This window comes from Schistocerca gregaria, chromosome 5 (assembly GCF_023897955.1).
Source record: "Schistocerca gregaria isolate iqSchGreg1 chromosome 5, iqSchGreg1.2, whole genome shotgun sequence".
Classification (NCBI taxonomy): domain Eukaryota; kingdom Metazoa; phylum Arthropoda; class Insecta; order Orthoptera; family Acrididae; genus Schistocerca; species Schistocerca gregaria.
The window spans coordinates 417,087,852-417,103,320 of record NC_064924.1 but is presented as its reverse complement, the minus strand read 5'-3'; the positions used below and the strand labels follow the sequence as shown (position 1 = coordinate 417,103,320).

Genomic DNA, 15,469 nt, shown 5'->3' with positions numbered 1-15,469 from the left:
GATGGTATGGGGTGCCATAGGTTACACGTCTCAGTCACCTCTTGTTCGCATTGACGGCACTTTGAACAGTGGACGTTACATTTCAGATGTGTTACGACCCGTGGGTCTACCCTTCATTCGATCCCTGCGAAACCCCACATTTCAACGACCGCATGTTGCAGGTCCTGTATGGGCCTTTCTGGATACTGAAAATGTTCGACTGCTGCCCTCGCCAGCACATTCTCCAGATCTCTCACCAATTGAAAACATCTGGTCAATGGTGGCCGAGCAACTGGCTCCTCACAATACGCCAGTCACTACTCTTGATGAACCGTGGTATTGTGTTGAAGCAGTATGGGCAGCTGTACCTGTACACGCCATCCAAGCTCTGTTTGACTCAATGCCCAGGCGTATCAAGGCCGTTATTATGGCCAGAGGTGGTTGTTCTGGGTACTGATTTCTCAGGATCTACGTACCCAAATTGCGTGAAAATGTAATCACATGTCAGTTCTAGTATAATATATCTGTCCAATGAATACCCGTTTATCATCTGCATTTCTTCTTGGTGTAGCAATTTTAATTGCCAGTAGTGTAGAAACCCATACTGTGAGTGATTCCAGCAATCTGCACATATCTTTGAATTATTGAACGACATATCTGTTTCTACATGAGCTTGGTAATGTGTTTTAGATTTACATGAGTCTGGTGACGTGTTTTAGATTCAGATTGTCCTGTTTGATTACTGTAATTAGGATTGCATTATCCCTCACGAGCTGTTTTGGGATTCTAGAATATGTCCGACACATAAAACACATGAATAGCCATAAGGCGTTCGAAACAGAAATATCGACGAATTTGCTCTTGGCTTTCCACAGCAACATCCTCAAATATGAATACCGTGTTTGGCTTTACTTTTTCCAGTGCAGGGATATCACTGCTCTCACTGAATGTCGTGTATGTCACACCATCTGAACTCTGAAGTATCTCCTGTAATAGCTGGTATTTGAACTGAAACTGTGTTTGAAAATACACATACATGGTCAAAGCGGACTCCATCCGGATGTTTCTGCAGCGACACGAGAACATTTGTCTTGTCGCACTAGGAAGGACCCACAATTATTGTACATTTGTTGACAGAAAGGAGTACGCCATTCTTCTTCTTCTTCTTCTTCTTCTTCCGGTCTTCTTGCACACCGACACAGCTCCAGTTGCTTACAAAAAAAGTCGTGATGCTTCACACACCGTGCCATGATACATAGTACGTCAGGTACTGACGTGCAATGCGTCTTTATAGAAAATAATGAACACTATACTCTTCCATGACACCGACTGTGTCAGGTGTTGGCGTGCAATGGGCTTTTACAGGGAATTTAGTTAAATGACATAATTTCCTGCTGTTGCATGTTTGAAGCGAAAATACCAGTGGCAATAGCTTTAGAACGTGCAGTATAATGAGAGGTAAGAAACAACAAGAACACCTCCATGGTTTTAAACATTTTTTATTCAGTAATCATACACATGATGCACTACATCACCAGATTCTCGCCAGTACAGAACATAGAAAATAAAGCCGTCTTGAAAGCACAGAATTCAGCATGTATTTCTCTCAAACATACTGGCAGTACATTAGTTTTCATTGGCACCATATTGACCCACTGTTCGGAATAGTTTACATGTACATTGTTCGTACTTAGATACTCTGCAATTTCTCTATACAGAACTTCAACACAAGGCAGCCATCTGTTCAATCTTTCCAACGCAATAGATAACACAATCTGTATACCGAACAAGTTTTTAACAGTGCAGTGCTGTAGATAAATGGAGGCATTACCTTATTTCACAAGGAATGCAGAGTCATTGTACAGTGTTATAATGGACAGAGTTAGAGCAGCACAGTAAATGTCTTGAGGGAGACGGCTAGGATAATACTCGGCGGTCAACTGCTGCTTGATGTATACTTTTGCACGACACAGTTCATCCCATTCCACCTCTGTAAACTGCACTTTAACACTTCTAGCTGCATTCTATATCTCTATCACAACACGCCAGTCTCTGTCTGCGGTAGCTTCTGTACCAGTATGTAAACACTTGGAACCACTAGCGGTGAAACTATACCCTGAAGTAAACAGTAGTGGTGCACAGGGCTTAATTGGTATCCTCTCATACATTACATCCTCACTATGTCCATGCAGTATCACTGGAATATTCTGCGCTGGAGCGTATGATGGGGTTCAGTACCGACCTGCGTCATGCTGATTAGGACCACCCAGTGCACTTCAGCGAGTCAGGGGTTGGCTGGATGTCAACCAGTAATAAAAGGTGACCGTCCTGCTCCACCAAGGTGACCAGGTGCGCAACAGGATCCCAGGATGCTGTCGTTGCTTCAGGTCCTGAAGGTGCTGCAGATTCCAACAGGCTGGAAGACGTCACGTCCACTGATAAGCAAAGAAGAAAAACTGTTACATGCAATAACAGCAGCATAAAGACTTCATCTTCCTCACACAACAGTAAACACGGACATTAAGCAAGGTGTACTTACTCTTCCATGGCTTCTTCCTATTCTGTTGCTACTGCTACTGCTGTGGCTGGGCAGCGCTGGACGGTCTTGGCTGGCACTTAATGCTGATTGACTGCAACTGAGGCTGCAGAACTGCTGGGTCCGCCATGTGATCATACGCTACATTTCTATTGACTACTGCCAATTTCAAGTGCCTCTGGTGGCCTAATTGTGTTAAGGGGGGCATTTGGGATTTTTTTTCCAGGAGGATGGGTGTTCGAGTCCTGGGTGGGGTACCAAAATTTTTAATTTCCCGCCAGTTCCCGGGTGGGGGTGGGGTGGGACGTCAGCACAGCCCTGTATCAAAGAAATCCCCACCAAAATTCGAAATTCCCATCAATAGGTTAGGTGGGGAGGGGTCGGGGGAGCCACGTGATGGCTGAGAAAAACCCATGACGTTGTCCAGGAGTGGTTGTGATTTGAGTGATAATTAATTGATCAATTTAGTTAATTTGAATATTAACTTGACATCAGAACTGCGCTCGGCCCCAGTACCCTACTACTCGCTCTACCACAAGAACTTCTTAGTAACCTTGTGGAGCCGGCCGCTGTAACCGAGCGGTTCTAGGAGCTTCAGTCTGGAACCGCGCGACCGCTACGGTCGCGGGTTCGAATCCTGCCTCGGGCATGGGTGTGTGTGATATCCTTAAGTTAGTTAGATTTAAGTAGTTCTAACTTCTAGAGGACTGATGAGCTTACATGTTAAGTCCCAAAGTGCTCAGAGCCATTTGAACCATCATGGGAGTATGTTGCAGGGCATACACTGCCGCCTGTGGTGATCACATGCCACATTAAGGAGAAAGCCTCACCTTTTGTAACGCTCATGGAACTATCAAAAATGGCGGTGACTTCAGTGCAATTATTGTCTTTGAATAAAAGTGACATTTCTACTTGTCTCATTGAGTACTTCTTTCAGTTACCATCTGTAATGTACTGTAGCAGTTCTTTCTACGTATGGTCCAAGTTTCATCGATCTATGTCACTTGGCAGTGATACGTCATGCGTAAATTACATTCATCGTCACACCAATGCACAGTCTATGGTACCTGTCTGACTTTCCCTGTTTTGCACAATCCGCTCCAGAAATGACGTCAAATGCGTCTGTGGTATTTAGCTGTATGGCATGACCTTTGATGCCGAAACACACTGACAAAATTATTGGACCGTTGCAGTGCTACATTTCTACCTGGTTGACGCATTAAACAACACAAATAAGAGGTAGATTGCGCTTTAGAGTTTTAAAGTATTTGAAATTAACTAAATAAAATTGTCACTTATCCTCATACCCACCTCCACCTCTAAGGGTGACATACAAATAATGATTCATGTACATACAAAATTTGGTTGAAACTGCTCCTGATGTCGGGTTATGCTTTTATGTCACTCTATTTTAACCCCCACCCTCACCCCTATAGGCAGTTCTCACTCCACATTACTTCTTTCCAGACAGTAAGTGATATGTATACCACGTTTGGTTAAAATCTATATAGTGGTTTAAGAGGAGATGAGAAACGGACATACACACACACAAAGATTTTTTTTATATAGATGCATTGTAGAAGAGCACAAAATTTTGCCACACTCTCTCAAATATCTCTGTTCTGTTGTACAGTGAGACAAACATACAAGATCTTACGAATCGGGACCTCTTCCGTTTCTACATGTATTTCATACGCCAGAAACCTCATGTAGTCCCACAGAGGAAAAATCCGTAGGAGTGAGGTCCATCAATCGCGGAATCTATGGGAAAGAACTTTCAATCCAAAGATGAGAGTATCTTTTGTTCATGTGGCGACAGACATTGATATCGCTGTGGGGTAGTGCACCGAAAATTTTATTTATCCGTCATGTTGGAACCACATCATCTAGCATGATGTACAGCCTCCGACAATTGTAACGGAACTCCTCGACTAAACGCCAGGTAACACCACGGGGATGGCAGGGAATAACATCATATTTGTTGATTTTGCTCACACTTTTATTGAGAATCTTTGTTGGGGATCAAGAGAGAAGCATGGCGTATAGCTCTTCATGGCTTGGCCATGGCTATGTGGCAGTTCATAACAGCATCACCGTTAATAGTGGCATCGTCCATGAGCTGTACTCTACGGGATGACCCACTGACAGAACTGAAGTCTATTTTCAAAATCATTTCGCCCCATTGCTGCAAGCATTATTTATGATCGGGATATAATTTCTGCTGATTAGCACTCTCCAAGCTAAATACATTTTTCGGGGAACTTGAACTTTTGATGCATTTTCTCACGTGACACAACACAATTTCCTGCAGTATTAAAAAGCGAATAGTTCTCTCTCAAGAAGGTGGATCAGATCTATAATATTTGAACGATCCACTCTCTTTCAAATTTCCAATTATGGCGACAAATTTCTTGTAATTATGATAAATCCTGTTCCAAAACTTTGCAATGCCGCCACCCCACGCACATTAAGTAGTAAAAAAACGAAGGAGAGATTTGGAAAGAGAATTAAAGTTGAAGGAGAAGTAATAAGAACTGTGAGGTTTGTAGATGACATTTTCATTGTCAGAGGTGGCAAAAGACATGGATTAGCAATGGAACTGAATGGATAGTGTTTTGACAAGACGTTTTGATCTGAACATCAAACTAAAGTAAAACTAGGGTAATGGAACTATTCGATGCTGAGGGGAATAATTTACGAACTGACAAACGCAAAGCAGCAGATGAGTTTTGCAATTTGTGTAGTAAAAATATCATTATGGTCGAAATAACCCGTCGACAACAAAGTCATTACAGACGCACAAAAGCTCGAACTGTTTCAAGGAGGGGGAGGGATATGGGCCGTGCCCTTCCAAAGGAACCATCCCTACATTTGCTTGTAGCGATAGACGAAAATAAAGGAAAACCTAAATCTGAGTGGACGGACACAGATTTCAAATTCTGTCCTCCCGAATTTGAGTACACTGTGCAAACAACTGCGCCATCTCGCTCCGTACCAAAGAGAGGATCGATTGATACGACACATGCTGAGGAATCGTCAGTTCGGTAATAGAGGAGAAATTGTAGTGGGAGATAACCAATTGACTACAGTAACCAGGTTACGTTAAAGCAGATGAAGACTGCAGTAATTACGCATAGATAGCACAGGCTTGCACAGAATAGACTACTGTGAAGAGTCTTCGGACAGGAAACAGTAACAACAACAACACTTGCTTGTCTCAAAATAAGCACTTTAAGATACTTTGCCGTGCATACAAATTTGACCGTTAAGGTTTGGGACACACCATATACTCACGGCCTGGCTTTTCAGGTCCAGTCACGGAGAGCTTTAGATCAGTAAGACTCTCTCTCTCTCTCTCTCTCTCTCTCTCTCTCTCTCTCTCTCACTCACTCACACACACACACACACACACACACACACACACACACACACACACACACGCGCCTTCTTTCTCTTTCTGACGCTAAATCGTATACGTCCATCTATACGTTTCCGCCTAAGTTCAAATACAGGCTGCATGCGTAATATGTAAAACCTACCATTCCGTAGATCAGATGGAAACAAGCTGAACACGTGAGACGAGAGAAGCCGTTTGTAGATAGGAGCCTCGATCCAGCGCAACGGCCTGATTCGCCAGCCCGTCTGACACAATGTTACCCCGTGGAAAGGTTATCTGGACAGTCAGTGGAGCACGCCCTGGGCAAAACGAAGGCTGTTTCGCCTGCAGCACTCTATCTCCTACAAGCAGTGCAGCCGGTTCTACAGTTTTACAGCGGGTTCTTTCACAGATATACACCACTGCAGGTGATTCAGCATCGAGGCTCCTGCAGTAATACGATTCGATCAATTTATCTAAAACATACGGTGTGTACAGAAGCAAAAAACGATATATATTTGCGGAACTGCTTTCCCAAATCGTTACACGTATGTCGGTCGCATTTTGTTTCTTCATCACTTCTGTCATTGTCATACGGCCTTCTGTTTATGTTTTCTTGTAAATGACATCTCGAACGCTTTCGATCACTTATTCAGTTCATTCTATGAATATTTTTCATTTGCGTCTTTTTTTCTAACGAAGCGAACAGTTACTGAAATGTATGTAAATTACAGCATATTTCCTTCACGATTTCATTTGTTGTCGTTTAAGCTTAAGCTTATTAGACGGGTGAGGATACAGAGCAATTTAAAGCAACATGCAGAATATTAATCTGGTGCCGCCCAGTACTTCCATGGAGAAGCTAACACTGGCAAAGAGTAGGTCTCTTGCAAAACTTTGCCACGCAACTGTATCTGCTGAACTGTATTTTGACTAAAACTAATTTTAAAAAAATCGATGACTTGCCAGGGTAACTTATCATTTTTGCGAAAGAGGCCGTTTGAAACTGCAAAGGAGACCTGTGATCTTTACATCGGATTACATTATAAAATTCAGAGTCTTGGTCACATGACTCTGCATTAAAATTCATACTGTTTGCGTATCTAGAGCCATTATCAGGTATAATGATTACAGCAGCGACACGTAGGCGCGTGGTCAATACATACTTCATATTGAGTAACATGTGACCAAGACACGGTCTTTTATAATCTAATCTGTTACCATCTTATCAATAAAGAGAATCCGTTCAAATAGCGAGCTCCGACAGAAGCTCTCATGTCACCTCCGTAGCAGTGGCTTAGGTATTATTCAACAGCTCACTAAATCTTCTGATCCACGAAATTCTTTCTTGCATGTCTAAGGATTATTCTAATGCCAGCGCAATACCTTATTTAACTGGAAACAACTGAACCATCGATCAATATAAACCCTTTTTCAATCACAGATTGTGAAAGACTTTCAGCACCTCATATCCGAAAACATACTCCCGAAATTACTGTTGAACGTTAAGCGTAAGTAGTCAGAATGAAGCTGCGTAATCTCAGGTGAACTTTGTATTTTATTATCGGTGCATCCCTATCTGGTAATGAAAGACTGTGCATGCCTTTTTACGACATTTTCTCAACACTTGAGACAAATGGAAGAATTTAAAAGATAAGCCACAGTTACTCTATACTTCAAATAAAGAAGTCTCCCAAGTGCTACGGTTAGAAGGAGCTGACCAGACTTAGGTGCGCCTGTGTAGACGATAAGAAATCAAACGGAAGAGTAGTGTGTGTGTGTGCGTGTGCGTGTGCGTGTGCGTGTGTGTGTGTGTGTGTGTGTAGTGAGTGAAGTGTTATGAAACAATGTGTGTATAGTGTGTGCAGTGCCTAAAAGTGAGATAAGAGTGAACAGTGTATTGTCTCTAACTAAAAGTCTGTAAATCAACTTGTATACGAATTAGCTTATTTTAAATTGGTATAAACTTGTAATTACTTTGACATGTCCTATATCCTTGTGAAAAGGGATCTACGGATGAATAAAGCTACTACTACTACTAATAATAATAATAATATGCACCTTTAGTTCAAAATGGCTCTGAGCACTATGGGACTTAACTTCTGAGGTCATTAGTCCCCTACAACTTAGAACTACTCAAACCTAACTAACCTAAGGACATCACACACATCCAGGCCCGAGGCAGGATTCGAACCTGCGACCGTAGCGGTCGCGCGGTTCCAGACTGTAGCGCCTAGAACCGCTCGGCCACCTTTGCCGGCGTACCTTTAGTAGTACGGAGATTGGACACAGATAAGAAAGACCGAGAGAAATGTGTGCTTGAACGTAAATGCAAATACTAACAAAGCCTGAAGGTCGCGCTGCTATATTTGACCACGAACGGTACCTGTGCAATATCCTCAATAAGTTGCAAGTGTCATTCGAGGTCAGAACGGTATTCCGTGTAGTTGTGAATTCTCGAGAGAGTGAGTTCGAACGTGCGCAAGTTGTTGGTGCTCCCATGGTGCGTGCTTCTATAGCCACTAGGGACGAAGTGTTTAATGTTTCAAGAGGCATCATATCGAAGATTTATGCCGCATACAGGGAAAGCAGAAAAAAACATCATCCGCTAAAGCGCAACGCGGATGACAGTGTGTTGAATGATCGGGACGGACCGTCATTGAAGACAATTGTGAGAAGAAATACCAAGTAGACAGCTGTAAAAGTCACTTCAGAACTGAATGTAGCACTCGCGAATCCTGTCAGTACCAAAGCAACAAGAATGTAATTCCAGAAGCAGGGAATTGCAGGGATAGCTGGAATACCAAAACCATTCATCGGTGATGCAAATGCCCGTAACAGGAAAGGGAAGCCATAAAAACTGGTCTATGGAGCAATGTAAGAATGTCTTTTGTTCGGATGAGTCTTGTTTCACACTGTTTCCAACTTCTGGTCGAGTATACGGGTGGAACATTGAGGGGGGGGGGGGGGGGTTCCACTGATGATCTGGGCAGCCATATCGTGTTATTCCATGGGACCCATGATTACTATGGAAGGTCGTAGTATGACTATCAAGGATTAGCTGACCATTTTGGCTGATCAGGTACATCAATGGTACAGTGTTCTTCCCCGGTGATGATGCTGTGTTCTAAGACACACAGCGTCCCTGTTCACAGAGTTTGCGTCGTCCAGGACCGGTTTTGTGAGCACGTGGATAAATTGTCGCATTTGCCAGGCAATGACAGTCACCTGATCTCAATATTATTTAGTCTTTGTGGTCTACTTTGGAGAGAAGGAAGAGTGATCTCAATCCAATCCCATCCCTGTTAGCTGAACTAGACACTATTTTGCGCCGCGCGGGGTAGCCGCGCGGTCTAGGCGTCTTCTCATGGTCCGTGCGGCTCCCTCGTCGGAGGTTCGAGTCCTCCCTCGGGCATCGGTGTGTGTGTTGTCCATAGCGTGAGTTCGTTTAAGTTAGATTAGGTAGTGTGTAGGCTTAGGTACCGATGACCTCAGCAGTTTGGTCCCATAAGACCTTACGACAAATTTCCACAATTATGCGGGACGAATGGTAATGTGTGATGCTTACGATGTTTTCATATTTTTGTCTACGCTTGTACATAGCATATTCGTACAGCTTGACGGAAAGTTACTGTAACATTTTTTTTCAAGGAACTGACTTGTAAAACTACGCCTCTTGAGATATTCAAGTGATGAAGAAAATTATTTGATTCTGAGAAGAGGGAATAGTGTAAATGAAGACTTGTCCAAAACATCATGCTTTTAATAAAATAACGAAAGCTAGTGTTTAATGTTTCGTCAATGATGAGGCCTTAGAGACGGAGCAATAGCCTACTTAGGGAATGAGGGAGGGGGGGGGGGGGGTGAGAGAGTGAGAGAGAGAGAGAGAGAGAGAGAGAGAGAGAGAGTAAGCTACCGAGACCTGCTTAATGAATCACCCGTTCTCAAATGATGTTATTTAAGTAAATAGTCTCATAAGATTTGAGCCGAGCGAGGTGGCACAGTGGCTAGCACACTCGACTCGCATTAGGGAGGACTATGGGTTCAATCCCGCCTCCGGCCATCCTGATTCAGGTTTTCCGGGATTTCCCTAAATCGCTCCAGGCAAATGCTGGGATGGTTCCTTTGAAAGGGCACGGTCGACTTCCTTCCCCGTCCTTCTCTACACCGATGAGACCGATGACCTCGCTCTGTGGTCTCCTCCCTAAAAAAAAAAAAAAAAAAAAAAAAAAAAAAAAAAAAAAAAAAACCTCCCCCCCTCATACGATTTGGTGATTACCAGACAGCGATTTAAACCCAAGGCAATGGACTCCTACTGGGTAAGAGCTTCTTAATCAACCCCCTTTCGGCTAATCTGATGTCGTTTTCCCCTGGTTTACCCGAACAACTTCACAGGAATAGGGTGAAGATATGTAAACGCAGCCAGACCCGATTGCTTCCCCAGCCTTGTCCAATCCGATTTAATGTCCGTCTCTGATGACCTCCCTGTTGACCCTCTCCCCCCTAACCTTTATGTCAGTAATTAAGTTAAGCTGCTGTGCCAGCCGGGGTGGTCGAGCGGTTCTAGGCGCTACAGTTTGGAACCGCGCGGCCGCTACGTCGCCGGTTCGAATCCTGCCTCGGGTGATGTCTTAAGGTTAGTTATGATTAAGCAGTTCTAAGTTCTAGGGGACTGTTGACCTCAGAAGTTAAGTCCCATAGTGATCAGAGCCATTTGAACCATTTTAAGCTGCTGTGGTGGTTAGCAGTTTAGATTCTATCGTGTCGGATATGGAAGCCACTAAATGCCATTCGTATAATACTTCTACAACAATCATCTATTTCACCATGCCAATATCTTATGGCCCAGTTAGGATTGTTGCGACCAGACTTCCATAAACTACGACACACCAATACCTCACATCGGAGCTCCAATACCGGTCCTGTGATTCACAACACACGACCTCATTTATCTAGTATCCTAGTTGTGACCATCCATAAAATAAAATTATTAGCAAACTCCTTCTCTTTTGCTGCAGTCCGCCTCTGAAACAAGCTTGCTTCCACTCTGCTCGCAATTCAGTGGTATGCTGCCTTTAAGGAAAAGCTGAAGCATTTACGTTCGTCAACGTCATAACTTTCACCTAAAAATTAACATATGTACCCAGTTTTCCTTCTGTCAAATAGAAAAACAAATGCTTTCATCTTCTCCATTTATGCTTATTTCTCTTCCCGTTTTTCGTTCAGCAACGCCACTTCTTTTCTCACTCTGTTCGTTCGTTTTCTTTCTACCACGTTCCTCTTTCTATCCACCCTTTGCTCCTTCTTTCACGTCCATTGGTGTCAGTGCCCTCAGATTCCAAATTATTTTATAATTACTTCTGAGTGTTTTATCTTATGTTAAATGGAAGCATTTTATAACATCTGGGTAGTTATGAGAACATAAACTAAACCATTTCCTGTTCCTTTAAAAGTCTTTGCCTGTAAAGTGGTGTACCAGCTGCCTCATTCTACCTTCCTGAGCTACTTTAAAAGTTTTCCCAAAAATTTTGACATGCGAATATATTCGCACTTTTGTTTCAACACACAATTCACCTCAAACTCCCACAAGCTCCCCTAACTGTAACTCACTCACATCCACTAGTCCATTACTGTAAGCCGTCATACCCACCCACTCCCAGTTGCCCTTTCTCACTCAGTCAGTCCAACCCATTGTCGTTATCTCCTTGTGTCTCTGTCGTTGTCTGCTATGTCACAGTCACAATACTCTTCGTTCTGTCCTGTTACTAGTGTCTCCTCTCACTGTCACTGTCTCTCTCTTACTGCTAATATCTCAGTCCATTCTTCCTACTGCTGTTGTCTCATCTCACAGCCACTATGTCGCTCTTCCACGTTGTATTGTCACAGACTCTCTCGTTATCACTTCCTCTCACTCACTTTCACTTTCTCCGTCCCTTTTTCATGTGCTACTGGCACTGTCTTCTTCACTCTTTTCCTAGCACTGTTCTGTCATTGCCGACTATGTTCCAATGCCAATGTGTCCCTCTCTTTCCCTCATACTGCCATTATCTCCTTAGCCGGCCGGAGTGGCCGTGCGGTTCTAGGCGCTACAGTCTGGAACTGCGCGACCGCTACGGTCGCGGGTTCGAATCCTGCTTCGGGCATGGATGTGTGTGAGTGTGGAAATTTCGCGTACAGAGGTTTGACACGACTGACACGCACTCACCTGACGACGTTCGAAGTCCGTGAGTTTGCGGAGCACTCCATTCTGCTCTCTCCCGATGTCTAATGACTACTGAGTTCGCTGATATGAAGTACCTGGTAGTAGGTGGCAGCACAATCCACCTAATATGAAAATCGTATGTTTTTGGGGGTGTCCGGATACTTTTGATCACATAGTGTGTTTGTGCTTTTTATATTGAGAGAGGTGAAGACAGTAGCAGTGGCAAAGACACAGAGAAGTAATAAATTCTGCAAGATAGTAGACTGTGGTTGTATTGCAGGAAGAACGAAGGAGATAATGGTTGGTTCAAAGGGCTCTGAGCACTATGGGACTTAACTGCTGAGGTCATCAGTCTCTTAGAATTTAGAACTACTTAAACCTAACTAACCTAAGGACATCACACACATCCATGCCCGAGGCAGGATTCGAACCCGCGACCGTAGCGGTCGCGCAGTTCCAGAATGTAGCGCCTAGAACCGCACGGCCACTCCGGCCGGCTAAGGAGATAATGGCAGTATGAGGGAAAGAGAGGGACACATTGGCATTGGAACATAGTCGGCAATGACAGAACAGTGCTAGGAAAAGAGTGAAGGAGACAGTGCCAGTAGCACATGAAAAAGGGGCGGAGAAAGTGAAAGTGAGTGAGAGGAAGTGATAACGAGAGAGTCTGTGACAATACAACGTGGAAGAGCGACAGAGTGGCTGTGAGATGAGACAACAGCAGTAGGAAGAATGGACTGAGATATTAGCAGTAAGAGATAGACAGTGACAGTGAGAGGAGACACTAGTAGCAGGACAGAACGAAGAGTACGGTGACTGTGACATAGCAGACAACGACAGAGACACAAGGAGATAACGACAATGGGTTGGACTGACTGAGTGAGAAAGGGCAACTGGGAGTGGGTGGGTATGACGGCTTACAGTAATGGACTAGTGGATGTGAGTGAGTTACAGTTAGGGGAGCTTGTGGGAGTTTGAGGTGAATTGTGTGTTGAAAAAAAAAGTGCGAATATATTGGCATGTCAATTTTTTTGGGAAAACTTTTAAAGCACAAGTAGAGTAACTTTGAACCTCTGTATCTCGGAAACGAATACATACACGAAGAAAATTTTCAAGGTTGTTCGTCATCGGGATCTTAGAAATATATCGGAAATATTTACAGCAATTTGCTGTGCACAGCCATCTCGGAATCCGCGGCTTCGTTTTGTTACCCACAAAAACAAGATTTTGGGAGTTTCTCGATAACCGATAAAGATATTAGAAAACGGGGAGATGGCTCTTCTAGATAAATGCCTAGAGAATAAACGTTAAAATTTGAGCAATTTGCTGAGGTTAGTTAATATTTAGATTTCACTTCAAATTGGACTTTACATTAAGAAGTAGGGTAATTTTGAACCTTTGTGTCTTGGAAACGGACGAAGATATTAGAAAATTTTTCAGGGTTATTCAAGATAGGGATCTCAGGAATATATCGTAGTAATTTCAACCTTCCGCTGACCATAGCGGTCTTTGAATTTTCGGCTGTGTTTTGGTCCGCTGGTGATGGCGAAAATATAGTAAAAAAAAAGCCTTTTTGTGGAGTTTTGAGAGAAACCGCCAATGAAAAAACAGTGTCTCCAAAAGTTTCATCTACGTCACCGCAGGCCGCATCAAATGCAAAAAGAACCAACCGATTTGCTCCACTTGCCTAAGTAGAAAGAAGTGTTTAATATTTATACTTTGACCCTGTGATGTAGGATAGACACTAAGACGTTTCTCCTGTCAGGTATGGTTCAAATGGGACTATGGGACTAAACATCGGACGTCATCAGTCCCCAAGACTTAGAACTATTTAAACCTAACTAACTAATTGACCTAAGGGCATCACACACATCCATGCCCGAGGCAGGATTCAAACCTGCGACCGAAGCAGCAGCGCGGTTCCGAACTGAAGCGCCTAGAACCGCTTGGCCACAGCGGCCGGCCCTGTCAGGTATGCAAATGGTCCCAAGCCCAATGGCTCTTCAAAAAACTTGACCCCCACCTTTTTATCACTAATAGAACCCGAGATATAAGCACCGGAAAATCCCGTTTTAAACGCGCCGCTTTGTAACATAAATACGGGTGTCGTCGAATGTGTACCAATAGAAAGAGTTCTAAGTTAGATGTGAGAGAGAGCCTAATGGCCTTAGTCTTAAGTAAATAACTATGTGTGTATATGTCCATTTCGTGACGCTTCTGTTGCTTAGCATATTCATATCCCCGATGTTTCGAAATTAAAAGAAGGCGCCTGCTGGTAGTTCCTTCGTAAACGCAGACTGGCAAGTGGGCAAATGTTATCCAGTTGATACTAAAATCGTATCACTTTAATGACGCTGTTATCCCAGCAATAGTGGCAGAGGAAATGAAATGTTGGGGCAGAATCTCACAAGCAAAGCGCAGAGTGCCCTCCTTGCCGGTGGAACACCAACTGACAAAATCGCGATTTATCGGGGTCGCGTAGCGTCCCTCGAAGTGCGATTTGTGACACAGAGTAAGGTATTGACGGTCAAGGCTGGGATAGCCGGTTTAAATGCCACGCCACGACGAGGCCGCTGGCGGCGTACCTGTCTGCAGCGCGATGGCGGCGACATTGGCGACGATGACGGAGGATAGCGGGCTGTGGTGTAGGTTCTCCATGGCGGTGGCTGGCTCGCGGTCCGCGCGCGGGGCCCTTCCGAACGCGACTGGCCCGCAGAGACACCTAGCGGCGGCGCGCGCCCCGCCACGCTATGGGTGCTCGGCTGACCGCGCCGCCGCTGATAACGCAGCCCAGCCACAACCTCTGGGCGGCAGCCGCCGACCACTGCCTCGGCAGCCAGGTAGGCGCCTTCGTCTGCCCAGTGTGCCATGCCGATGATGCAAGACAAATAGGGATGTTTCCGCAACAGTCGGAGGAACTTAACGTCAGTTTTATATAAAAGGGGCTACCCAACCCGGCCTCGCACGGGTAGTACCATCTACCTCCGGACAAACCTACCGCGTCAATCAGTCTATCTATACGTGAAAACTGTACCAAAAACTGTTTGGCAGCAGTTCATATGAGCCACCACCTACACTGAGGTGCCAAACAAAAGTCATGGCATATCTCCCAATAATGTGTCGGACCTCCTTTCGCTCGGCGTAGTGCATGCGACAACTCGACGTAGCATGAACTCAACGAGTCGTTCAAAATCCCCTTCAGAATATTGAGTCATCATGACAGGCGATCTGGGTGGCCAAATAAATCGCTCAAATTGTCTACATTGTTTTTCAAACCAATCGTGAACAGCAGGTGCCCAGTGACATGGCGAACTGTCATCTGTAAAAATTCCATCGTTGTTTGGGAACACGATGTCCACACAAATGGTCTTCAAGT

The 15,469-nt window shown here is 44.2% G+C and overlaps 1 protein-coding gene across 8 annotated transcripts in view; it reads right to left on the bottom strand.

Moving 5' to 3' along the window:
• Positions 1 to 14,877, bottom strand: part of LOC126272746 (transcription factor HNF-4 homolog) — a 594,004-nt gene extending 579,127 nt beyond the window's left edge. For 4 of the 8 annotated variants that reach the window (XM_049975811.1, XM_049975838.1, XM_049975842.1 and 1 more), the window contains exon 1: positions 14,679 to 14,794. In XM_049975811.1, coding sequence (XP_049831768.1) covers positions 14,679 to 14,751 — 73 coding nt within the window. In that variant the 5' untranslated portion in view covers positions 14,752 to 14,794. Of the gene's footprint in view, positions 1 to 14,678 lie in introns of all 8 variants that reach the window. The other 4 variants (XM_049975822.1, XM_049975824.1, XM_049975819.1 and 1 more) reach the window with 4 other exon arrangements.
• Between the last annotated feature and the right edge of the window lie 592 nt (positions 14,878 to 15,469).